General features: G+C 40.8%; 2 protein-coding genes across 5 annotated transcripts in view; both read left to right on the top strand.

The window, feature by feature from the left end:
• Positions 1-1,595: 1,595 nt before the first annotated feature.
• Positions 1,596-9,589, top strand: LOC135833844 (disintegrin and metalloproteinase domain-containing protein 10-like). Of its 2 annotated transcripts, XR_010556564.1 has the most exons (16): positions 1,596-2,032; positions 2,757-3,029; positions 3,147-3,407; positions 3,528-3,874; positions 3,971-4,117; positions 4,203-4,398; positions 4,497-4,681; positions 4,786-4,960; positions 5,074-5,251; positions 5,341-5,518; positions 5,636-5,863; positions 5,966-6,076; positions 6,187-6,351; positions 6,424-6,598; positions 7,108-7,301; positions 7,373-9,589. XR_010556564.1 is itself a non-coding variant. In XM_065347643.1 (15 exons), exons 1-15 carry the CDS (start codon positions 1,969-1,971, stop codon positions 7,194-7,196), a joined length of 2,772 nt encoding a protein of 923 aa, XP_065203715.1. In that variant the 5' UTR covers positions 1,596-1,968; the 3' UTR covers positions 7,197-9,589. The 2 variants fall into 2 exon arrangements, 1 of the variants encoding a protein (XP_065203715.1); XM_065347643.1 differs by having other exon boundaries at positions 7,108-9,589.
• Positions 9,590-13,153: 3,564 nt separating this feature from the next.
• pHCl-1 (pH-sensitive chloride channel 1) overlaps positions 13,154-25,148 on the top strand; it is a 46,904-nt gene continuing 34,909 nt past the window's right edge. For 2 of the 3 annotated variants that reach the window (XM_065347631.1, XM_065347627.1), the window contains exon 1: positions 13,154-13,479. The gene's annotated coding sequence lies outside the window, so the exon portion shown is untranslated. Of the gene's footprint in view, positions 13,480-22,237; positions 22,423-25,148 lie in introns of those variants that run through there. The other variant, XM_065347629.1, reaches the window with a different exon arrangement.

The following is a 25,148-nucleotide window of genomic DNA, read 5'->3' as shown; positions in this document are numbered from 1 at the left end:
CCTTCGTTTCTCCGATTAAAATATTAAAAACAAAGAAATAAACGAAAAGTAAAATGTGGAATGTGTTTCTTTTTCCAATTTTCGGACAATTGATTCAAAAATTTACAGCTGTTATCGAGAAATACGTACGACCAAAAAGAGCAATCCGAATAGGTACCTAATAGGGATGTTCGAGCGCTCTACAAAACGCTACAGAATTTACAAAAAATATAAAAAATTATTGGGGTTTTTGACCGCTCATGACAAACTCATAATGGACTGCTGACTGCTGGCATGCGTCAGCCGTCATGCACTTTTACAGTAAACTGTAATTTTTTTTTTTACTTCTGTAATGTAATAAATTATTGTTGGAGGTTTTTGTAACTTGTTGGATAGCGCTTGAACACTCCTATTAACAAAAATAAAATAAATATTAAGGTAATAATTATAAGAAAACGAAGAAGCCGAAGGTATGAAGTTATTGAAGTTACCTACTCAGGGTTGTTAAATTACCGTAATTTATTCGCTGGTAAAATACGGCGGTAAAATACGGTATTTTACCGTATTTTACCAATTTGAATATAATGAACTTATAGGGTTCAAACTTCAAACCTTCAAAAGTTCAAACATACAAAATTATTGTATATTATGTAATGGGTGGAAATTTCAATAATTTTCTGCTTGAAATTTGAAAACAATATGAAACTATAAAAGGGTTAAAATTAAAAATTACATTAACAACACTTGAAATTGAAAAACATTGAAGTTACTGAAAATTACTAAAAAGTAAAAACTAAAAAGTGATGAAAGATGGCCAATGCCAATGGGGGGAAAAAAATTAATTGTATATAACCAATAACCATGCATGGATTAAAATTAAAATTTAAAATCATTCAACATTGTCAAAAAATAAAAAATTGACCAATTTGGTTATTTTAAATAAAATGATTGAAATAACCAAAATTTAATGATTTTGAAGTACATTTTAATGACATTTCAACATGTTATCACAATTTGATGCAATTTTTTCTGATTTTTGACCAATTGTGAATAATTTTCTGGCAATTGTTTGGTAATTTTCAAGATATTTTCCTGTTTATATGTAGCATGTATCAATTATCATTAGCATTGATGCAAATTAATTGTGAATTTTGATGCCAATCATCTTCAGCTGTTGATTCATCCTTTCAACTTTCAAATAATGTGGCAAAAAAATGCTTTTTGGTAATTTACGGTAAAATACGGTAATAAACTTTTGGTAAAATACCGTAAAATACGGTAAAATACCGCCGTAATTTACCGACATAAATTACCTTACAACCCTGTACCTACTACAGGTCACATACTTAATTTCTAAAACCGAAAACGTTTATTACGTCATTGCGTCTTTTGAAATTTAAAATTTCGAATCACAAAAAAAAATAAAATTTATAAAATTAAAAAAATCACTCGATTATAAATTCGACCAATCAAATAGAAGCAAAAAGATTTCTTTTGACTTTTTCTTTTTGAGAAATCGTCAATGTTGACAACTTTGAAACGAAAAATGAACAAAGATGCATGTTGGCATCATTGGAATTTTGTTGATAAAATTTCTTTGTGTGATAAGAAAATGTAAACATTAATGTAAACTTTTAAGTTGCAAGTTTTCAAGTTGTACTTGTATTGTAATTTGTAATACTCGTTTGTAGCTGAATAGTGAATGTGAATGCTTATCAGCTGTAATTTGTCTGCTCTATTTTCTATCAATTGGAATGCTGTTATGTTCCAAATTCGGAAATGAACGCATTCTTTCGTCTTCGTCAGTTTTCATATTTCACGCGACCATTACTCATTGTACGAGTATAAATGATTCACTTGGCGTTCGAATTCGATGTCAAAAAATTGATCGCGTCAAATTTGATTCGTAAATACCACGAACGTCGTGCGTAACACTCGCTAGATGTACATACAAATACAAATGCATGAATTTCCTTCGACTTGTGTAAAATGTTAACTTACGAAAGCAACATCGTACTCATTTTGCTGTATTATTTTCCCTCAGTCGAATCGGGTAAATATCGCATAAATTGATTAAAAACTTTTACTTTTATATTTATTTTTAATTAGACTATTAAACGTTTAATACCCACGAGAAGAATGAAGAAACTTACGCACCCAATTAACACGTAATATGTATATTGTACATCTGTGAAAACATCGCGTTGATGATTTATTCGGCAATTCGGCATTCAACTTATTGATAAAAGATAGATCGTCGGTGTGATTTATTATTCGAATAACTACGCCTACGAAACGATATTCATTTTCGAGAGTAAAATTTGTGTTTTTTCGTCATGTCTGTAATTTCGCGGGCCCCTGCATTGCTCAACTTGGTACTGTAGTTTATCGAAACGGAAATAACTACATACAAATATTATATACGTCATACTAGAAGATGAACGTACGATCTTTCATCTGAAATATGTTCGAAACGATTGTTTGTCAGCTTGTCAAATGATTACCTATGTGAAAAATTGAGAAACAGTTGCAGAAAGTACTTCTAACCAACGTACTAATTAAGTACTGTCAATATCTGAAAACGAACGATTAGATATTTTCTTATTGAGTATTGCGCATTCCGCTAATGCTAGCACTAGTAGTATACTCGTTTACTCGTGTATATAAACATGGGACGTTTCGTTGACTCATTTGTGATTTTATGCGCGATATTTACACAAAATATGTAGTAATAACGTGTACTCGCTCGTATTTTAATATTGTTGTATTTGTTTCAGGTAATAGACTGAACGAGTATATTAGTCATTATGAAACACTGTCGTACGACACGCAACAAGTGCATGAAAAACATAGCCGCGCCAAGAGGTCGGTAACGCACGACGACTCTGTCGTGCATTTAAGCTTCTCGGCGCACAGTAAGCAGTTCGACATAAGACTTAAACGAGATCTTAGCACGTTTTCCGATAACCTAGTCGTATTAGATTCTCACGGAGCGGTACTGAATTCGTCGCAAACTGACACATCTCACATATACTCCGGTCACCTCGTAGGTACGGCTACGGCTACGGCTACGGCTACCTCTACCTGTATATTCAAGTTTAAATTTCCATCACTTTAGGATCTGGACGGGAAAAAAATTAATTTCCTTTTTTTTTATTCGATCGCAGGCGAACCAGAAAGTGTCGTGTTCGGATCGTTGCTGGACGGCGTATTCGAAGGCAAAATCATCTCGCCTTCTACCGGAGCGTATTACGTGGAAAAGGCTTCCAGATATTTTCCGCCGCGGTCGCAATCGTCGATATCGAACGCCGACAACGCCGCTTCGGTTACCTCCTCAACCGACACAAATACGACCAACGATCTCGACTTCCATTCGATAGTCTACAAAGAATCGGACGTCGAAGATCCTCGCCACCAACATGATTCGGGTAAACACTATACGTAGGACGCGACGTAGGCAATGCTTACAGCTTTCGAGTATTGGTACTCGTATATCGTTGCTTCTAAAAAATTCTTCGACCGCGTTCGCTTTTTTTTCGCCCTCGTAGATCATCCAGCCGGTTGCGGTATTACCGAACAAGTAAAGCAATGGATGGAATCGATCCAGACGTCGGCCGTCGAAGAAGAGGAAGAACGAGAAATAGCCGACGTCAAACGACAGCAACAAAGTGATACGAATTCCAAGTCACCGCCGCCGATACGAGCTCCGAAAAAGAAACGTAAGAAAACCGGAATCGGTGAAACGCCCTATCAAAAATACACCAAAGAATGGAACAGCGCCGGCAGACCTTCGGCTCGTTTCAAGAGGGCAACCCGAGCTAAAGAAAAGGATAAAAATACGTGCTCTTTATTTATTCAAACGGATCCGTTAATTTGGAGACATATTTCCGAACAGGTGAATCGAATCTCATTCGATTAGCTTATAGCGAATTACTGATTATTACGTACTATTCTCGATTTACGAATATTTAATTTTCGCGTTCGCCCGCAGGTGGGTCGTGATGCTGAAAAAACTAGAGAAGAAATATTATCGCTGATCGCGCACCACGTCACCGCCGTGAATTATATCTATCGTGATACGAAATTCGATGGCAGAGTAGAGCATAGAAATATCAAATTTGAAGTGCAGCGAATCAAGGTATGTTACTACTCGTAGTAGACGGAAACAAAGGTGGCTGTGTGTACTCGCGTATCGGAATCTTACTTGTCGAAATGTTTGCCAGATGGACGAGTATTCCGTTTGCGAAAAGCATCATCGAACTGAAACGAATCCCTTCTGTATGGAGAATATCGACGTGAGCAATTTCTTGAATCTGCATTCTCTGAGTAATCACGAAGATTTCTGTCTAGCGTACGTTTTCACGTACAGAGATTTCACCGGCGGTACTTTGGGCCTTGCTTGGGTAGCCAGCGCTTCGGGTAAGATACTCGTCGTCCATTTTGATTTATGATTATGACACGCCAACTCCTTAAATCTACGTATCGTCGCTGATCGCTGTAAACTTGTAAACCTTCAGGCGCTTCCGGCGGAATATGCGAAAAATATAAAACGTACACCGAAACGGTGGCCGGCCTCTATCAATCCGCCAAAAGAAGTCTGAACACTGGTATCATAACTTTCGTCAATTATAATACCCGAGTACCGCCTAAAGTATCGCAGTTGACGTTGGCCCACGAGATTGGACATAATTTCGGATCTCCGGTAAGATACTCGTATAATTTCACCGTCGTCGTCGCGTCGCGTCGCGTCGCGTCGCGTCGCGGCCTTTAACGTACTCAATTACTTATCGTGCTCGGTTTGCGTAGCACGACTATCCGCTATCGTGTCGACCGGGAGGATCGATTGGAAACTACATCATGTTCGCTTCGGCGACTAGCGGCGACCGGCCGAATAATAGCAAATTCTCGTCCTGCAGTATCGGCAATATCAGCAGCGTGTTGGACGCCATCGAAGAGAACAAAAAACGCAATTGTTTCAAAGGTGATTAGTCGCGTATTTTCAATTTGGTCGCCGTAATCGTAATTCTTAGGTCTATAGTCTATACCAAACAAATACACGAGTGCGATCAACGATGGTCGTTTGTTCGGTTACAGCTAGCGAAGGAGCCTTCTGCGGTAATAAAATAGTCGAAGAAGGCGAAGAATGCGACTGCGGCTTCAACGAAAACGAATGCTCGGATGAATGTTGCTATCCCAGGGTAGTATCGGACGCGGACAAAAATGCCAACATTACAGCCAGAGGCTGCGCTAGAAGAAAGAATACCGAGTGCAGGTGTGTAATTTCCGAATTACGAGTAGATAGGTAAACCAATGTACTCGTATTTCATTTCTTCTTACGCGTGTTTTTCCCCCTCTCCGCAGTCCATCTCAAGGGCCTTGTTGCGCTGCTCACAGCTGCAAATTCGTGCCGGCCGATAGAGAAATCGCGTGTAAATCGGAATCGGATTGCAGCCGAAGTAGCAAATGCAACGGAAGTTCGGCCGAATGTCCGCTGCCGCCGGCCAAACCGGATAAAACAAGATGCAACGAGGGTACCCAGGTAGGCAAAGGCGAAGGCGAAGGCGAAGGCGACGACCGAGCTATGTCCGCGTCCGTCTTACTCGTAGTACCAGAGTACCTATTTTAATCACGCGGTCGCGTGTATCTTACGTTTCAGCTTTGCATCGACGGCGAATGTCGCGGTTCTATTTGCCTAGAATGGGGTCTGAACGAATGCTTTTTGTCGTCGAGTAGCGTTCCGCCGGTCGACAAACGAAAGCTGTGCGAGTTGGCCTGCATGAATGGCACCAACGAATGCCGAAGTAGTAGCGAATTCGCTAGCATCGTCGGTTTACCACCGGGTGGTATCAGTCTCCGACCTGGCTCTCCGTGTGATAATTTTCAGGTTCGTAAGCTGGTTTGAAAATCACCAAAACACCGTACACCGTGATTCTGATTTGGTTTTTCTAGCCTTTTTCTTCTTCCCCTTCTTTTTTCTAAATTGCAGGGTTACTGCGATGTATTCTTTAAATGTCGCGCCGTCGACGCCGAAGGTCCGTTGGCCAGATTGAAAAACATGTTGTTGCACAAGCGAACGTTGTTGCAACAATGGGCGTTCGTAAGTTGCTCGTATTTCTTCGTCGCTTCGGCGGCTATTTATGGTGTACTCGATTTTCGTAAATTCCGCGCTAACACACCTACGTATTGTATGGATGTTGCCGATTGTAGGACAACTGGTGGGCGTGCGTACTAATAGCTGTGATATTTATATTCGTTTTGGGCATTTTTATCAAATGCTGCGCAGTCCATACGCCTTCTTCGAATCCGAAAAAACCTCCGGCGAGGAGATTCAGCGAAACGCTGCGCAGACCGATTACTACGTTACGAAGAATGGTAAGAATCTACGTACGATATCTATCGTATTTTCAAATTCGATCGCCAAATTGACGATTTTGTTTAATTTAGCGAGGTGCGGCGCCAGCCGTGCACAGGGGTCACAGCGGCGAACGTGGCCATCGTAGTCATCATCACGGCCAACACGGTAGCGGCTATTCGCAAAATCACAACCGTAACGTCGGTAATTACAGAAACGCTCCGCCGCCGTCGTATACTCCAAGTCAGCATCATCACGCTACTAAACGTAAGTATCAAAACGCTAACGCATAACGCTGTTCATCTCACGAGGCATATATGTATTTGTATTCCAATCGGTTCAGAAATTTTCGAACCGGCGCTGCGTGAAGAATCGAAAGAAGGCCCCGAAATACTTACATTAGCGCAGAAAATTTCAGTTGCTGAAATTCATTTTTCGAATTTCGGCGAATTTTGAAAATCCAATTTCGGCGTATTTCTCGTGTTGAAAAAAAATCAACATTTTATTTGTACCATACTTTTGACCTCCCGAGTCGATTGGTGATGGTTTCGAACCGTTCTGGAGCCGCAAATTTGAATTTTCAAAAATTTGCCAAAAATCAAAAAATGAATTTCAGCTTGCCAAGTTTTCCACGGTGGTGTATTTTCGGGTCTTGGTTCGATTTGCTTTTGCGAGGTTTGAAAATTGTTGTGCCGGTCGGAATACGTGCCTGCTGCCTAGTCAATTAAGTACACGTAGCCGAGTACTAATCGGTTTAATTTTGTTTCACGTTTCAGCTTCGGCACCTCACGCTACCAGAGCAGATGTGTACGCGCATCCGCACAGAGATCGCAACTCTTTTCATATGAGACAGCAAAAAGTTTAAATGGCTATGTTTTCTCGATACGCTGCCACGCTAGTCACATTCGAAAACGAAAACGAAAACAAAAACAAAAACCAGTAAACTTGGTTCTACAAATTCCTCGCAGATGTAAGTGTAACGTAACATCGATCGCAAATTGGACGAAGTACACGGTCATCTGCTCGTCATTTTGTTTCTAGACCGGCAAGTTGGCGGCGATACTTATATGGTTTCGACACCTGTCGGACAATTTCACTCTGCTGCGCAGCCCTACCAATTTTCTAGTCTTCGCTAGTACAATTTCATTCTACATATTTTCGTGCTTAGAAGGTACGAGTACAGCACCTACGCCAAAGAAACGAAAATACCTAAGCAACCGAGCTTCGGAAAGAAATATGGGGTAATCGAAGGATCTGCGCGATTTTTCGCATTGTTTTCAAACGTGTACGACGCGACGTCTACGTAAAAAAAAAATGGGATAAAAAGATTCGAAGTGAAAATTGCTAAATTCATCTTCATTCTCGTTTCATATCGATCGATTTACCGACCTACCGACCGACCGACCGACCGACCGACTGTCTTTCATTCTGATATCATTACATTCGGAGTTGGTTTTTCATTTGAACCGACGACTGCGGAAATTCAAATACTCACGTACACATATCGTAGTTACGTTACTTCGCTACTGTCGTCGATTCGTCGTCGAAGAAGGCGCCAAAAATGATGGGTACGAAGATTTGACGATTAGCATTACTGTTGTTGCCCGTTGATCGTTCGCTATCGCTGGTGTATTAGCCAACGCCGCGCCACTCCATACCGCGACGTACTCGCACAAATTTCGCTGACACAAATTTGCTCGACAAGTATTACGTTTTAGTACTCGTATCTATTTGTACAGTTAATTATTACTCGTATTACGTTACGGATTATCTACCATCTGCTACGTAATCAGTTATTTAATTATCGGATCGGAAAGCGCGATTGTTATTTTGCGTAGACAAATGCTTTCTCAGCTAATTTGTAATACTCTCGTAGTTCTCTTCAACAAACTTTCCCCTAGTTCTCTCGAATCATCTAGCAAATTATTATTTACTGCCATATTCCATTTTCCCCATTATTTTTCATTTTCGAAGGAGCTTCTTTCGAAACATTCCCCGAAATAATTGAAATTAGGATTTTTAAAAAACGAACGAGCTTCAATGTTTTACCAAAGAATTCTTTTTAGGTGTGTAACGGTGTTTTTTTTGGAGTTTTCCGCCATTAATTTCATTATCGTGTAGATATACATTTTGACGACATAATCATTTTTTCTTTTTTTAATTTTCTATTTTTGTGTATCATTGTACGTATCTTAAGGTCGTGTTTTCCTCAGTTTGATAAATTAATCGTATAAGCTTAGTCTAGACGCATAGCATAAAGACACTTTTGTACGTATGTATTATCTTTTTATTTAAGTACCTACGTATATTTATTTTCTGATTCGTTTTTTTTTTTTTTTTACTATTGTATATTGTCTGTCGTATCGCATTGGAATTTTGGGTTATTTTTATTTTATTCGTTTGTTTACTTATTTCAGTTTTGAATTTGCTCTATACAAATGAGGCATTCATCGCGTTTTATTTCATCTATTCTTATCACGTCTTTTCGTTTGTACTCGTACTTTGAAAAAATAACCTTGTTTCGAATCGCTCTCTTCCGGTCGTAGGTATTTTAAATCGAATTGGCTCGTAGACGTTCTCGTTTCACTTTCGTGAAAAATCTATACTCGCTGAAATAAGTATTTTCCGATTCGGTTATACTCGCATGTACATACATACTAATAGAACACCTGCTATTCGAACGCCGTAATATCGGTTCGGAGGTTATTTTCTCGAATCTTACTTACGTAGTATTTTTGTACATTTAATTAATCGTGATAATGAAGAAGGAGTACAAAATTTTTTGTAATACGTTAAAATACCCGATTATTATTCGAATCTAGCTATCGGTACTTGTAAGTATTTTCACAACGTTCGCGTAATGTTTTTATTAAGTATTTTGGCCGAGTTCTGTATCTCGTAAATTTAATCGTCGAATAACGCCAACGAATACCTACAGTTTTTGTACGCAACTCTTTTTGTATTTTACTCGGTCATCTCGTTTCTCATGTCGTTTTGCGTCGACTGTGTTCTGTTTTTTTTCTCCTACTTTTTATTTCGTAGGTACGTGCTCGTAGTTCTAAGATAGGTACCTACCTGATTACCACTTTTTATTTTAACTACCTATGTACGGTACCAACGATTATACGAGTACACTGTACAGGTATTTTTTTCCTACGTACGAGCGCGTTTGTTTGTTTTTGTTTCCCCCTCCCCCTTTTTGTAATGGTATTTTAAGATTTTTTATACCTTATTTTAATAAAATATGTCGACATTTTTTCTCTTAGTTTTTGCACTTTTACAAAGTTTCTGGCGCTATATGTGGCTGGTCTTCGATCGTAGATATTGATACGAGTAAGTCTCCGAGTACAACTACCGAGGAAGAAATTAGTAGATAAAATTGATACGCGGCGATGACTCGATGAGTAGATTAGAAGCGTAAAGCCGTAGACTCGTTCGCTGTCGATTGTAGACAAGACACAGACAGACGGTAGGCAGGAGGTACGATACTCGAACGTACGACAGGCACTTTGAGTTATTTTACGCGCAAAGAAAACAACGCTCGAGTGTTTTGCTTTCGAGAATCGAGATTGATGCATAGTGACACGATCTGCGTATTATACGAGTACAAAAATATACCTACACCTACCTACCTACCTACCTACCTACCTACTTACCTACCGTACCAATTCAACGTGTACATATTTACTCGTATGCGAAGAAAAAGAAGAAGAAGAAGAAGAGTGCGGTGCGACACGGCGACGACACCCAAACCAATTGCTAGGTTGGATTACTCGTTTCATCGTCGTACCGCGCCGCGCCATGCCATGCCATGCCATGCGCCACCACTTCACCCCTGTATCTATATTCGAAGTGAAACAGCCGATATAGGTACCTACCTCTACCTACGATAGCTTTTAGCTGTCATTGTCGCTCCGCGCTCCCGAGGGCGGTCGATTTCATTCAAAATTCAAATTTATTCGCCATTACTTTCAACAACGAGTGTAAGTATCTTATCTATAGTAAAAATATACGTATACTTATTCTTTTACGTCAACCTTATTTCTTACTAGGTACCTACCTACCTACCTACCTACCTACTGGTGCGAAAACGTTACTTTTTTGGCGCACCTTCTCCGCTTCGACTGTGACTCGAGAGATGAAACGATTCGAAGCGTACCTATGACAAATTATTTCGATCGAATCTTTCCCTCGTGTTTTTTTTTGTACCCTCCCTGTGTGTATACAGTATACACGTAGTGTTCGGTAGACGGTAAGTAACCGAGAATTTAAAAAACAGTTCGTTAGTTGTAACTCGTAAATCGTATGCGGGGTTACGAATTGACTTTTTTCTTAGAATTTACCTAGGTATAGATGCGGACAACTGAATAAAAAAATAATACGCTACCTACGTGATACTCGTCGTCAATGTGCTGAAAAAAGTGGATGGTGGGTGGTAGGAGGTGGTCAATGGTAGTCAAAATTTGTCATCGATGATATTTTTGTATTCGACGACGACTGATGGGCTGTTCCATAGGCAATACCTATGCATAGGTAGAGGTACTGTGAAGTGGGAATGGTCGGCCGGTGGTGGTGTCGCCGCGCCGCCGATTGTCGAGACCATCGAGCATGTGCCTTTGCCTACGCCTACGCTAACGAAATAACTTCGAATCGCAAAGTTTTTAGGGAAAAAACCGGCACAGCCGCAAATCTCTGGAGTGTTTAACGAGTTACCCTAATTTTCAACCAAATCTCTTTCACTTCACACCTCCAATTGTACATTTATACCATACCATCGTGAATAATTTAACATTTTTTAAAAGCGAAATTTCATTTTGAAAACAAAATTAACGTACCTATGACTATATACTGGTGTTGAAATAGGCACACGTACCTATTATGCTCGGTTTATATAAAAATACCTACAACGAAATCATAATTATAAAACAACTGCGAATCGATGATAAATTATGATGAAATTTTACAAAATTCAGCAGAAATTCCACGAAGCCGTAAAGCATTTTTGGAACTTTGTCTAATAAATCCGAGTTAATCGAGAGTAAAAACACTGCAAATATGTAACCGTAAATTTATGAAACTCGAGTCAACTTTTGACAGAAAGTGCAAAAAAAATAAAATTAAATAGGTACACGTTGAAATGCGATCAAAACGGCTAGAAAAAATTACAAAAAATTACAAAAAAAAAAACATAGTAATTACCTATACCTAAAGCATTAAAAAACGCTGAAAACTACCAAAAAGCGATGCAATTCCAGCAAAATTTGGAGATAATGACCAAAAATGTGTTTAAAAAGACGTCATAAAATTACATAAAAACGCGAAATCGATAAAAATGACCAAAGAGTGATGAAATTTCTGTGTACTTGATTCGAAAAATTTCGATGTTTTGGTTTTGGCTTACATAATTGAAAATGCAACTTTTTGTAAAAAAAATCATCGTTTTCTGCGAATTCTCTGCGCTTTTATTTTGATCAACTATACCGGAGACGGGCTTGTGCCTAAAGAAGTGTTTAGATCTCATTTTGAAAATATATTTCTTAGCAGCTTTCAACGTCTGTTCTTATCTAGCAAAGTTCGACTACGTTTATAATTTTTCAAATTTCATACGCTAATTTTAAAGCCTTCCATCGCTGGTTATAAACAGTCGTAAACAGATTTGTTTCAAGTTCAGTCGGTCTAGAGATGTGGGCCTTGGCAAAGAATCGTATCGTAAATGTGTGAAAATCACGAGGCTGCCCCTTCCTCAGCGTTCAGAGTTGGATCGGAAATTCCAACGATTGAACGAACCAATCGAAGGGAACTCGCAGAAAATACGTATCAGAGCGATTATGGAAAACGTACGGCGCGGCGCGGCGCGGTGATTACGTTATGGAGGTGGTTTACGAGTTGAAGACAATTCGACGGTGTTAATAAAATTGCATACTCGGTTTGCCGTAAATACTCGTACAGTCGTACAGCAGCGCGCGCGTATCGCGTATTTACGGCAAACTGAGTATGCAATTCTTTCGACAGCCGCGAGTATTTTTCTGCGCGATTTCTTTTTGAAGGCGCACGCCTTTACCTATATCTAACGACTGGTTCAACTTGGAAGCAAATCTGTTGGCGGGTTTTACAAAGAAATACATATGTAATACTCGTACGTAGATGGAAGATTCAAATTCAGCCATTTGACTCTGAAAACTTGAAACTTTTTGCTAATTTTTAGTGATTTTGAAGTGTGTGTGTGTGTGTGTGTGTGTGTTTTTTTTACTCGATTCGAACACGTTTTTCGATTGCGCAAATTTATTACAAAATACAAAAATAGGTACTCGTAACATCGTAAAAGTTTCAAACGTCATATTTTGAAGAGGTAACGAGCTCGTGCTAGGATTATTTGAAATTTGATCCGCGATTGTATTTTACAACGGAATCGGAATTAATGCCTTCCGCTAACGCGTTTTTCCCCCAACATTCGGGCTTGCACCGTGAATGCTCGTCTCAAAAGTACTCTTACGATGGCCCTTAAAAAAAAATAAATCACGTTCGGTGGTCGAGTGTCCAATTAGGTATCTATCTACTCGTATCTACTCGTATCTACGGTATGGTACGAGTTGATAATAATAAGTACGGTCTTACATACGTAGGTATTACTGTAGGTACCGTACGTAACAAAAATAATATTACTCGTACAACGACGACGACGACGACGACCGAGCTAGCCCTATACCCTATACCCTACACCCTATACCTTATACATAATATAGTGACGGCGGCGCGGTGCAGCGCTTTCTACCGTAAAATGTACGAATGAAATTTTTACCGCCGCAATTTGAAGACTCGCGAACAAAAGCTGTTTTCAGTTCCCAACGTTGGTAACTCACACGAGACATCGCCATCGCGATCGCCGACTAAAATTTATCGCGTCGCGTTGCGTTGCGTTGCGTCACCGTCGCTTCGCGCCGCTGCTCCAAGCTCTCCGCTATTTTTTTGTTGTGCTATATACAGTGTACAGTGTACAGTGTACGTCTTGTCGTTTTCATTTTCGTATTCGCATTCGCATTCGCATTCGCATCCGCATCGGCTGATTATATGTAGTATGGTACTCTCGTTCTCGTGGCGGTTGCCGATGCCTTAATTCTGCCAAAATGAACAAACTACTCGAATAGCTCGTAAGTACCTACGTCTACGTATACTTCTTGCCAAGTAGTAAGTACCATACACCATAAACCATACACCATACCATACCCGTACGGTACAGCTAGCCAAGTATGTGAGTAGCCGAGTAGAACTATAGGTAGGTAGTACCTAACTGTAATTGCCTCATTTTCCGTTCCGTTCTTTATTCTTCGTATACCAACGTCCTACGTGTGTATAAGTAGATGAGCACTGAGCAGTTTAAGAAATGGCAATAAGTAGTTGTTTTTCTTTGCCACCAAAAAACAGACAATCTAACTACGAGTAATTCATCTCGCAAGTCACCGTAGTATATGCAACTCCTCGACTACCTACTCGGTAAGTCCAAGACAGTACGAGTATATACCACATAGATCGTCGCTCAACCACTGGTTTCATTGTCGTCGATTTTACGCGTAGGACACGACGAGGACGAGGTAGTTTTTGGCAAACGTGAGTCTGAGTGTGTTGTTGAAAGCTTAGGTTTCTTGCAACTTGCCCAAAAGGTAAATCGTTATCGTTATCCATTTGTTGAAGGCACGTTGGAGCGCCTTGCAACTTGTCTGCACTTTGTGAAATCTCATCCTGCTGCTATATAGGAGTACGAGCCTACGATTGATTTTAAACGATTCCGAGCGAGAAAAACAAACATCAAACTTTCGTTACTAAGGGGAACTGCATGCTTTTACGGGTAAAATTTTGTCGATACGAGTAGCGTAATTCGAAAAAAGTAACTGAAAAATTTTCACTCTTCCTTCGTCGAATGCGAATTGCCGAATTGCCGAATTGCGAATGAATATGGTTGTGTCAAACGGTTTGCGAATGCGAACCGTACGCGACACGCGTACGGCGTACGGCGTACGGCGTACGTTATCTCGTTTATCGCGTAGGAGCAATCTTTTCGTTCGTACTCGACTACTCGTAACTCGTAACTCGTATAGGTACGCGATGCCGATGCGATTTGGCGGACGTTGGCCTCGTGATTGGGGTGTTTTCGCTATCGCTGTATATACTCGTACCTGGACCTACCTAAGTACTTAAGTATGTCGCATCAATCTTCGATTCGACAGACCAACGTACGAGTACCTACACCTCTCGCGTAGTCATAATTCTTGTCGACTTTTAGCCTTTGGGCAAACACAGCGTACAACGTGCACTTACCAAACACCCTATTTTCGTCTGAATTTAGGACAATTACCCTACCTACCTACCAACCAACCAAACAACCAACCAACTAGGGATCAGGTTGTTGATAATGATCATGATGTTTGATCGCTTATGAAGTGGCAATTCACTCTGAACGTGTGTACAGCTGTACACGAGTCATTTCGCGCGTTATCAGCGCATTACGAGTACGAGTACGAGTACGAGGTCGAACAGCAAAAACCCTGCAATGGAAACGTCCGCGTCAAAAGAAATACAGGAAATTTAGTGAGGAAGGATGTAAAGTTGAGGAAGACGTATGCAAGATACGAAATGTAGAATACGAGTATGCTACGTTACGCATCACGTTGACACTCGCTTTTCGTTGCGAAATGAAAAGAAAAGCACTTTTAAAAAATCTACTCGTAGTTACGTGGGCGAATACGTACTCGTAGATAGGTACGAGTACGAGTAGGTTAGCAAAGAAGGCAGATGGCTGTCGGTGAGGTAGTAGGTAGTTTTTGTTACGATAATAACAACAACAAGAAAAAGAAGAAGAAGAAGAACGACAATGATGACGACGACGACGACGACGACAGCAACAGCGACGTAAATGAAAAAGAAGAAGAAGAAGAAGAAGAAGAAGAAGAAGAAGAAGACGCAGCAGCAGCAGCAGCGATACGGTACGCTTAAGTAGAAGAAAATTTTTAGTACGTAGGTACCTACGTGCTTAATGTCAAAGTGAAAAAACGAAATTGATATTCAACTGGCCGAAACGAAGGACGTAGACGACGCGGCGTTGATAATGCGAAATCGAAGTTCATTTTTACGGCTATTAACGTTCAGATTCGATATTAATTCGCGCGAATTTGACTTTAAATTGTCGATGAAATGGTTGCGATTGCGAATTGGACGAGCACGGAATATGTATGTAATTTGTACGAGTACCTACATTTTTCGTTATGCGTTACGCGTTACACGTTATGGGTTATGCTACTCGTACCTATTCCAATGGCACGTCTTTCGACATTTATTACGACTACGACTACGACTACGACTACGAGTATACGAGTATCTAGGCAGGGCATCCGCCGTCGTTGTTGATATCGCTCAACGAGAGCATATCTACATAATATTTCGAAATTTTAACTTATAAAATACACCCTGCCTACTTACGTAGGTACTTAGGTACTTACTTACAGTCTAGAGTAACTACGCGTACGTACAGGCGTAAACGAATACGAAAGGGTGTGTGAATAAAAGCGACGACCGACGAGTGCGGTGATGACGATAGTGTACTCGTAGTTAGAAGTACTCGTAGATACGTAATTTAGAGACGATGTTTTTCTTACGTAGGTATACGATATACATAGGTTCTGTATCTGCATTCGTAATTCCAATTCGTATGTAGGTATACCGGGGGGGGGGGCGGGGGCGCTATAATCTTTATTCGGTATGCTAATGTGCCTATAAAATGTACATAATAGTTGTGCGCATTATCTATTTGCATTAAAATATCTGCTTTACGAATGCACGTCTTGTTTATGTCCTTACTAGGTAATAGGTAATCTATCTACCAATGTATTTTGGAATCTACGAGTATTACCCTTACCGACTCGTAGTAAAGTTCCCAGTGAAATACTCGTATTACGACGAGTCATACTCGTAGCTAGACCTACAATAGAGATATGTAGACCTACGAGTAAATGTGCGAGTACGAGTATGTTTTTCTTTATTCGCGTTGTTGGGCCGATTATCGATTGTGACAACCGCGTGGGGTACGTAGGGTAGGGTAACTCGGGAGTCATGTTACATCGTAGCGAGACGAACCAAGTACCTACCTACCCACCCACCCACCCACCCACTACTCGTATTGCTATTCAGATTTAGATACGTCTGTCGTCTTGACATTTGGCGAGTTGATGATACTCGTACGAGTAATTCGTCATCAAGTCGCCAAATGCCAACGTACAAACTACTCGCGTACCAACACGTCTTTTTCATCAGCAAATCAGAATGAATTTGTCGAACAAAACCCGCGTTTTCCCGATTGTCAAACTCTAATCAGTCGTGGGCTCATCACCGCCGTCACTTTTGGCAAACATCGATCAACATCAAATTTTTCGAACCCGTTTCTGGCCATTATAATTAAAATCACGTCGCTTATTACATATCAAGTCGAGGTTTTGAGTTTAAAGCTCGCAACCGTCAGGGGCAGACGGCAGTACACGTTTGCGTAGGTAGTAGGTACCTGCGTAATGTCGGATCCACCACTTTGAGAAAGGTGCATATTTATACCTATACCGCATACGTATTTTCGAACCGGATAAAGACAATTCGAAAGAGCATGTTTTACCGACGCGATGTCGTAACATCGAAATAGGCAGGCACCTATAACGAGTAAGTATATACGAGTAATTTTTGAAACTGGGGCAATATTTCTCGGTAGGTACGGTGATCTTAATTTTGATAAAAACTTGTCAAATGGTATTTTTAATTCGTTTAGGTACCTACGTACTCGTATATCTACACATCTACTCGTACCTAGATGCGGATCAAAATTTGGCCCGCAGCTTTACTCGTACACTGTAATCGTACACTTTCGACATATCCACCTACTTATATCAGTTTCAGTATGTCTACGAAACTTGGTACTCGAGTACCTAACGAGTATAAGTAGGTGGGTAGGTAGGTAATTAAAATTATGTAGTTGTAGGTACGTATATATATATACGAGTATTTCGCCCGAAAACTTTTTTTTAACTTGACGCGCGTAGGTAAAATTACTCGTATACGAGTATTTTCCAAAAACGCTCAATTTTATTTCACGCAACTTCGTACCTTCGTGGTAGGTTTACAATTTACATTTAATAAGCAAAAGGCGAGAAAAAGAGATGAAAAAAACAACTTTAAATGTAGTTACTCGTACTTGTACCCGGCCATCGTGCTGTGCCACGCCACGCCGCGCCGATCCAACTGCTTTACCTATAGGCTATGTACTAAACGTAAAAGTATCTACAATGTAGATAGCCAGGTAGGTATTTAACGCCTTATTTACTTATTTAGGGCCGCATTACGAGTAAACGAGTACGAATATAACTACGAGTTGCTATAATCTACGCGCAGGTAGGTATGGAGGTAGGTAGGTAGGTAGGTAGGTAGGTAGAGGTACCTAAGTAATAAGATGACGCGGCGTATTAAAAACTGACCCCGAGCCTGAGAGCCGAGTACGGGTTGTTATTGCTGTAAAACGTGTTACAGCTTTTATTCACGCAGTCAAAATTAATAGGTATTTCTATTCCATTCGTGTTTATGGAACGTCGCGTCGTCGTTGTCGTTGTCGCTAGTTTATCGAAAGCCAGTGCCCGCTGCCCGCTGCACGCTGTACCTACTACCTACTACCTACTCGTATACTTTGTCCAGTTGTGTTGCTGGTTTGGTAATTGGTGATATGGCGATACTCGTACAGTATTTTCATAATGCATGGCTCGTGGATATTGGATATCTTATTGCATAAGTTATGTCCAATCCAATCTACTCTACTCTACTCGATAAGCCTTTGATCGGCGCGGCGTGGCGTGGCGTACAAATAATGATACTTAGGTACTCGTAGAGTAGGTACTTACTTACATTATGCATGTGGCTAACACTGGCTACCTCGAATCGACACGACGCGACGAGGCGACCACACATTTTCGCTATACATATAGCTAGGTAGGTACGTCGTCGTTACCTACGTATTTCATCTAAGAAAGGACAACATCCGGTAAGAGTACGAGTAACCTTACTGTTAGGTTGACGAAATTTCATCCATCATCGCCAATCGTTGAAAATCAATCAGGCAGTCACTACGAGTATGTCTTCGGAAAGCAGGAGTATATTACTCGTATGTGCACCCCTACTACTGCTAAAAAAAAAAACTAAAAAAGAAAAAAGAAACAATCGGATGGAAAAAAAACGCCTTCCAAAGAATTTTTTGGCTTTGCTATGTAGTTGAGACATCAGCTGGGATCACAGCACGAGACATATATTCGTCGCGTCGGAAGCATCCGCTTTTGAAAAAAAAAATACCATCGTCTACGCGTCACACTACGTATTTTACGTATATTTTCGATAATAGAATTCACCTTGGTAGAGAGAGTGAGAGAAAGAGGAAATCAGCGAGTGCCGACATGTGTCAGAATTAAGTAGGTACGTAAGATTATACCTACACCTAGTACCTATTGAAGAACTTTTAAAATTACACGAAAGTCGATGAAAATTACTCGAAAAGCGATAACACGAGTACCTAGGTATATTTCAGTAAAATTTGTCAAAATGCGTACATAGCGAAAATTGCGTAAAACATGTTACGACGAGTAAAATTACTCGACAACGTGTACTTAGCCTATATAAAGCACTAAAATCACTGCGCATCGCCGAAACACGGTAAAATTACCGTCAACTTTGATAAAATTGAGAAAAAATTATTTCCGAAAATTTGAGTTTCGAGAAGTAAATCACGTTGATTTTTTGATTTAAATATTTTTCGAATGCGAATACCTAGGTACGTACGTATGTTTGTACGAGTTACGAGTATATAATAGTTTTAGAAAGTTGATGATTTTGAAAACGAAAAATTACCCAACATGCCTGAGCGAAGCGAGGGCTCGACGCCCGAGTTTTCAAAAATTCATAGTATTCGAGAAGTACCTAAATTATCATATTTATTTTTTTTTACAAGAAGCGAATTTCTCGCGGATTTTCCACGCGCAGAAATTCAGAAAAAGAAAAAGGTACTTACATACACGTAGGTATCTACATATGTAGCCGAAGCGAAGCGAGGGTAAAAGCTTTTAAAAATACCTACGCATTTCGAGTTGCAGAAAATCTTTAAAATTTGTCAGCTTTATCAAAAATTGTCGACTTTTTCAAAATTCGACTACAGGTGGGAGGGGGTGATTCGCCCCCTCTAGTTTATTTCCCGTTCCTGGAGAAAATTGAAAACTCGCTGCGAGCTTCCACATATCTGGGTGCGTGTTATTCGTTTCTCGTTTCTGATTTGTTTCTCGTGAAGAATGCAACCTGTTGACATACTCGTATAATCTTTCTCGTATCTACTGATAAATTTTAAGTAGGTATTTGTACTCTTTACTTACGACTTGGAGGAAGAAAGAGAGCAGAAGCTTATTTCGATACCATAATGCGGATAAACAACTACATCGTAGACGCGACGCGACGCGACGTAGCGTGTACCGTTGTTGGTGGCATTCGGCATTCGTGGTTAGCTCATTAATAGTACGATATAGTACGAATATGGTAGGATTGGTAGGGTTACTCGTGCGCTTACCGCTTAGGTTAGCAATATTGTCGCTGTTATCCGATTAGGCGATTACCAGTAAAAAATTAACCTAAACGACTCTATAACGTTGTTATACCTACTCGTATTCACGGGCTGTATGGGCTGTATTGGCTGTAGGCAGCTGTGATTCGCAGGGTGCGTACACGCGCGTATTACATTTTATACTCGTACAGTACGTAACGTAATAGCAACTTACTTACGAGTACTATGTAAAATACGTACGTACTATGTAGGTACTTAGCTAGAATGTACGGTATACTCGTACTCGTATAGTCGTAGTCGTACGTACCGGACGATCGAGACAGACTGACCGAACAACGCGGACGGGACGATATATTGCGAGCGTTCGCGTTCGTTGGTTCGTTGGTTCGATGGGCGATGGGCGAAAAATAAAACGAAATCAGCCGGTAATCGACCATGCTCGTATATCCTTTAATTACGTGCAGCCCGCTGCCCGCTGCCCACTGCCCGTTGCCCGCTGATGACCCCCCCCCCATCCCCCTCCCCCAACCAAACCTGCTGTACTGTACTGTACCGTACCTAGTCGTAGAAGAATTAAAACAGCTCTTCCTGTCAGTTTCGTCGCCGTTATTATTTACGGCGAATCGATAGGCAATTTTATTAACGCGATCGTCGTTCTCGTTAGGTAGGTAGGGTAGGTACCATTACCAAACGAAAGGTTCGGGTTCGGTTGTCGGTTACGGCGTGTGGCTAGCGATGGCGATGGCGATGGCTATGGCTCGTTCCTCCACCAACCGCCCGCGCCCATCCGAGTCCATTCGTGTGATTTTCTTCTCGCGGAGTTACGAGTTCACCATTATCACGTCGCGTCGTTAATTCGCACGTAATTTCGACGTGAGAACTATTCTTTTCCATCTTTATTTCTATTTCCCCCCCCCCCTCTCCTCTTCTTTTCGCATTGCCGTCATTTACCATTAGGTGCGCCCGCGCCCTCGCCCTCGCCCTCGCCCTCGCCCTCGCCCTCGCCTCGTCGCCGCGCCGCCCAACTATGGTGTCGATCGCATCGTGTTTTCTTTCTCCTCGCCTTTATTCGGCTATAAAATACGAGTATCCTTCCAATTGTCTGCAATGTCTACCTGGTATGCCAGTTTCACTGTAGCCATTCAAAGTGTTAATCAACTGGTTCTCGCTATCCCGCTGTTCAATATCGGATAGATCGAAAAAAAATCCAGCATTTTGACAAAAATTGACGAGAAAGTTTACTTCGAGTATAAGGGACTACCGAGAAAAATTTTGAGCCCCGAAGCCGTTCGCAAGTCTGAGACAGGAGTAGTATATCTACTCAAAGTACCTACATAGAGTCACTTTTGAAAAAAATGGATTTTGAAACCGGGCCATTTCCCTCCCCTCGCCCTCAAAAAAAGATCGGATCAGGGCAAAAGCGAGAAAAACTCGATTTTTTTCGAAATGGCGCCTTCTTTGAGAACTTTTCGGCCAGGGGCGTCTTCCGAGCAAGAGCTCTGAAATATGTACCTAGGTACTTTCTGACGACTTTCAACTCGAAATTAAACTCATCCTCGCTGAATTTGACCAAAATTGTACGATATTTTTTTTTCGCGATTCATCCTAACGACCAGGGATGATTATAAGTTTCGAGCTTTTCCCCACTGGTTCAGTACACGATTGTACCGCATTATACGAATAGATACTTGATCTGCGGTGGAGGGGGGCGGGGCGGGACAACGTTTTACACGAGCCTGTATTACTCACTCGACGGTTCCTCGTGAGATATAACTTCGGCGCATTGATCTTGAAAGATGCCGGAGTGAAGGTTTTTGTTACTTATACGATTTGCTCGTCGTACGGCTCGGCCTACCATTTACCACTTGCTAAGCTCTCGTAGTTACCTGGGTACCATTACCCAATACGTCTTGTGCATCCCAACATAGGTACTATCAAATTCCTCGATCGAGAAAACGCTGACAACGACGCTGACGTGCCTTGGGTGTGGTCGAAAAAAAATGTCTAGCCTTTTTTGCGGGTGTTTTTTTGCACCTTAACGGCTCGATTCGTATTTTATTTTGCTTCGCTGTGTTCTAGAATGGGGCGCCGATAAAACATTTTTTTTTTTTTTTTAAAGGCGGTTCGGTTGCCGTTTAAAAATCAACGTTTTCATTCGGCTTTGTTTCCTATTTATGTTTTGATTGGCTGTATTCTTAATTACGTACGGTATGTACTTACTACTTAGTTAATGCTTCGCACGATTCGCATTGATTTCTTGCCTCGTATAGGTTTATAGATTGTATGTACATACATTGTGTGGTACGTGTGGTGTTGTGTTATGTTCTATCGTATCGTATCGTATCCGATTGTATTGTGTCGTGTTCGGTGTTGGTCTTGGTATAGACAATTTCACGCGAGTGTATGTCTATGTACTCGTATTGTTGTGTGGCAGCGTAGCAGCGTGCGTCAGCCTTTTCAGTTTCTAAACAAGGTACCTACCAACTTACTTATACACGTAGATACATATGTAATATGTATATATAGATTGCCCCCGTACATTACGCAGCCCATGATATTTCACTGACTATTTGCGGACCGACTTAGGTTCGCACTAGCCAGGGGCTCGCTCCATTTTTTCCACGTGTTCTCACAGCAGCTTACTGCTGGGCCATGAGAAGAAGGTATATACTCCACCAGGTTGGAAAAAGACTTATATATTTAGACTTGTAATTCGATTTTCATTTTTTGAGGAGAGCTCCCCACTCGAGTGTATGTTTTTTAGATATTCCCCAGACTTTTCCCGCCATCAAAAAAATGTTTTCGTTGACTTTGAGAGAGGTGAGGAGCTCGATTCGTTCATGCATGTATTGCCAAGTTGATAAAATCGGATAATGCAGGTCTTTAGAGGTGTTTTGCCTTATGTACACACTGCGTTGGCTTGTTTTCGAATGTCTGTAGCAGTATAGCAGGCGAAAACAGGACAGTCATATGCATCTATTGTATTTCACGTTGCCAACCTATATTTTTAATGAAAAACTTTCTTCGGGGCTCACGATATTTTTGCGCACTCTGTAGGTATACTCGTATGGTAGGTAAATATCGTATTTATACAAAGCGAGTGTACCCACATATATGTACGCAAAATATAATAAGTAGGTAGGTAGGTACTAAAATTTTAGAAAATGGGCGATGGCGAGGTTATTGTTGAAATTTCGAATACTTATCGAAACAGTTATCAAAGTGTACCTACCTAATGCTAATCGTAAAAAGAGAAATAAAATTGTTTAAAACAACGCGCGGGTATTCGTATATTCGTATATTCGTACCTACTCGTATAATATGTATACCTACAAGTATACAAGTGAAGCCAACTGGTTATGCAAAGCTATTACCTATACGGGTACCTAAAATACGGAGGAAATGATCGGTTGTAAAATTAAGGCTAACTGCAGGGTATGCAAATTTATCAACATGTCGGTTAGTCATGCTACTCATGCTACGTGTGCGAGTACGAGTACGAGTACGAGTACGTATATTAAGGTCGAACTCGAATGCGAATTGCGAACAGGGTAAAAGTAGAAGTACCGTATACGAGTATTTAACCGCGTTTGCGAATTCCAAAAAAGCAATAATCGCGTTCGTTTAGCAGAGAAAATTAGCTACGTTCCTACCTACCTACCTACCTATACCTTACCTACGAGTACGTACGTAGTATGTACGTACACAGAAAAAATTTGCTTCTCGTTCGAGCTGTTGATATACAATATCACGTATCGTTTACGTCAGTACAGCGCGGAGCGGCGCGGCGCAATGCCTGCATCATTTATACTCGTATGTACTCGTAGGTCTAGGTACCTATCTAGGAGTATAGGTTACGTATATACGTACGAGTATTAGGCACTCGTACTAGCTCTAAGAGTCGCAAATGTTAGCATTGGAAATTGTCGGACCCGCCATCGCCATTCGAATAGAGAGGAAAAAACTGTCGCATCGCGTCGTTTATGTGGAAAAATTGCGTAAACCGAGCCAAATACTAATACATAAGTATGTACTTACTCGTAGTACTCGATTTTTAGCGCGCGTACCGATTAGGTAAACTTATAAAGGTTTTCAAGTTGTTTTTTTTTTTTTTGGCAACCAATTCTACACTGTTTGGCCTACTCTGCTCTTACGAATATTTCAAGTAGTTATCCTTATTCTATATTCTCTTATCCTTTTTCTCAAAGATAGGTACGTAATTATATCGAGCAGATGGTTTACCTATACCTATACCTACACTCGCGAAATACGTAATACACGTACGAAGCTTCGAGCTGTTCGAGTATAGGTAGGTACGTGAGATGTTCGAAAATTAAAACAAAATGCTCGCCTACAGCGACAGCGATAGCGATAGCGAAAATCGAGTTCTCAAATTTGTAGACTCGACTGTACATAAGGTGCATGTGTATACCTATAGATAGGTGTACATAAGTGAGAAAAAGTACGAGTACCTTCCGGCTTACGTTGGTATACCTTCGTGAACGAGAGAAAGAATCAACCTTTCTTCGTAACAAAGGAAAAAAAATTGATCAACGGAGTAAGAAATTGCGAGACAACGATCGCGATGTACCGATTTGGGCGAAAACGAAAGCACCTTCCAGAGTATCGTTTGCGCGTACTGCGTACTTGTATTGTACATACGAGTATCAGTAGGTATACCCTATACCTACTCGTACAACCTTAAATTAGGTCATCTTTCGAGCTTTATTTCGCGAGTTTACGACTTTTTTGCGCGGTTGCAGTCGGCGAGGTGAGGTGAGGTGAGAGGTGAAGCGAAACCATCGCCTTTGGATGATTCGCGTCTACATGGAGAAGACGGCGACAGTGGCGTGGCCTTTTTTATTTCGCATGTTTTAAGCGTTCATTTGTCCATCTCTCTATCCATGCACCCGCTCACCCACCCACCCATCCATCCATCCATCCATCCGGCCGGCCGTTCGTTCATCAACCGAATAATTTTGAGAAAAATACCTTCGTACGTTCTTACCTAGCCACCATTTGTTTTCCCCGTTTCCATCGTACATATCTTGTTTTAGTGTTTTTTTCCCTCGTAAATGAGTAAAGCATTCGAGCTTATTCACTCGTAGCTTATCATCCTGCAGTTATCTACGAGTACCTAATACCTATTTATTAAGGTGGATCGCAAAAAAAAAAGCCAGACCATGAGAGCATTTTGAC

Source organism: Planococcus citri, chromosome 2, assembly GCF_950023065.1.
Source record: "Planococcus citri chromosome 2, ihPlaCitr1.1, whole genome shotgun sequence".
Classification (NCBI taxonomy): domain Eukaryota; kingdom Metazoa; phylum Arthropoda; class Insecta; order Hemiptera; family Pseudococcidae; genus Planococcus; species Planococcus citri.
Note: the sequence above shows the minus strand (reverse complement) of the source record. Positions and strands in the feature narration are given on the sequence as shown.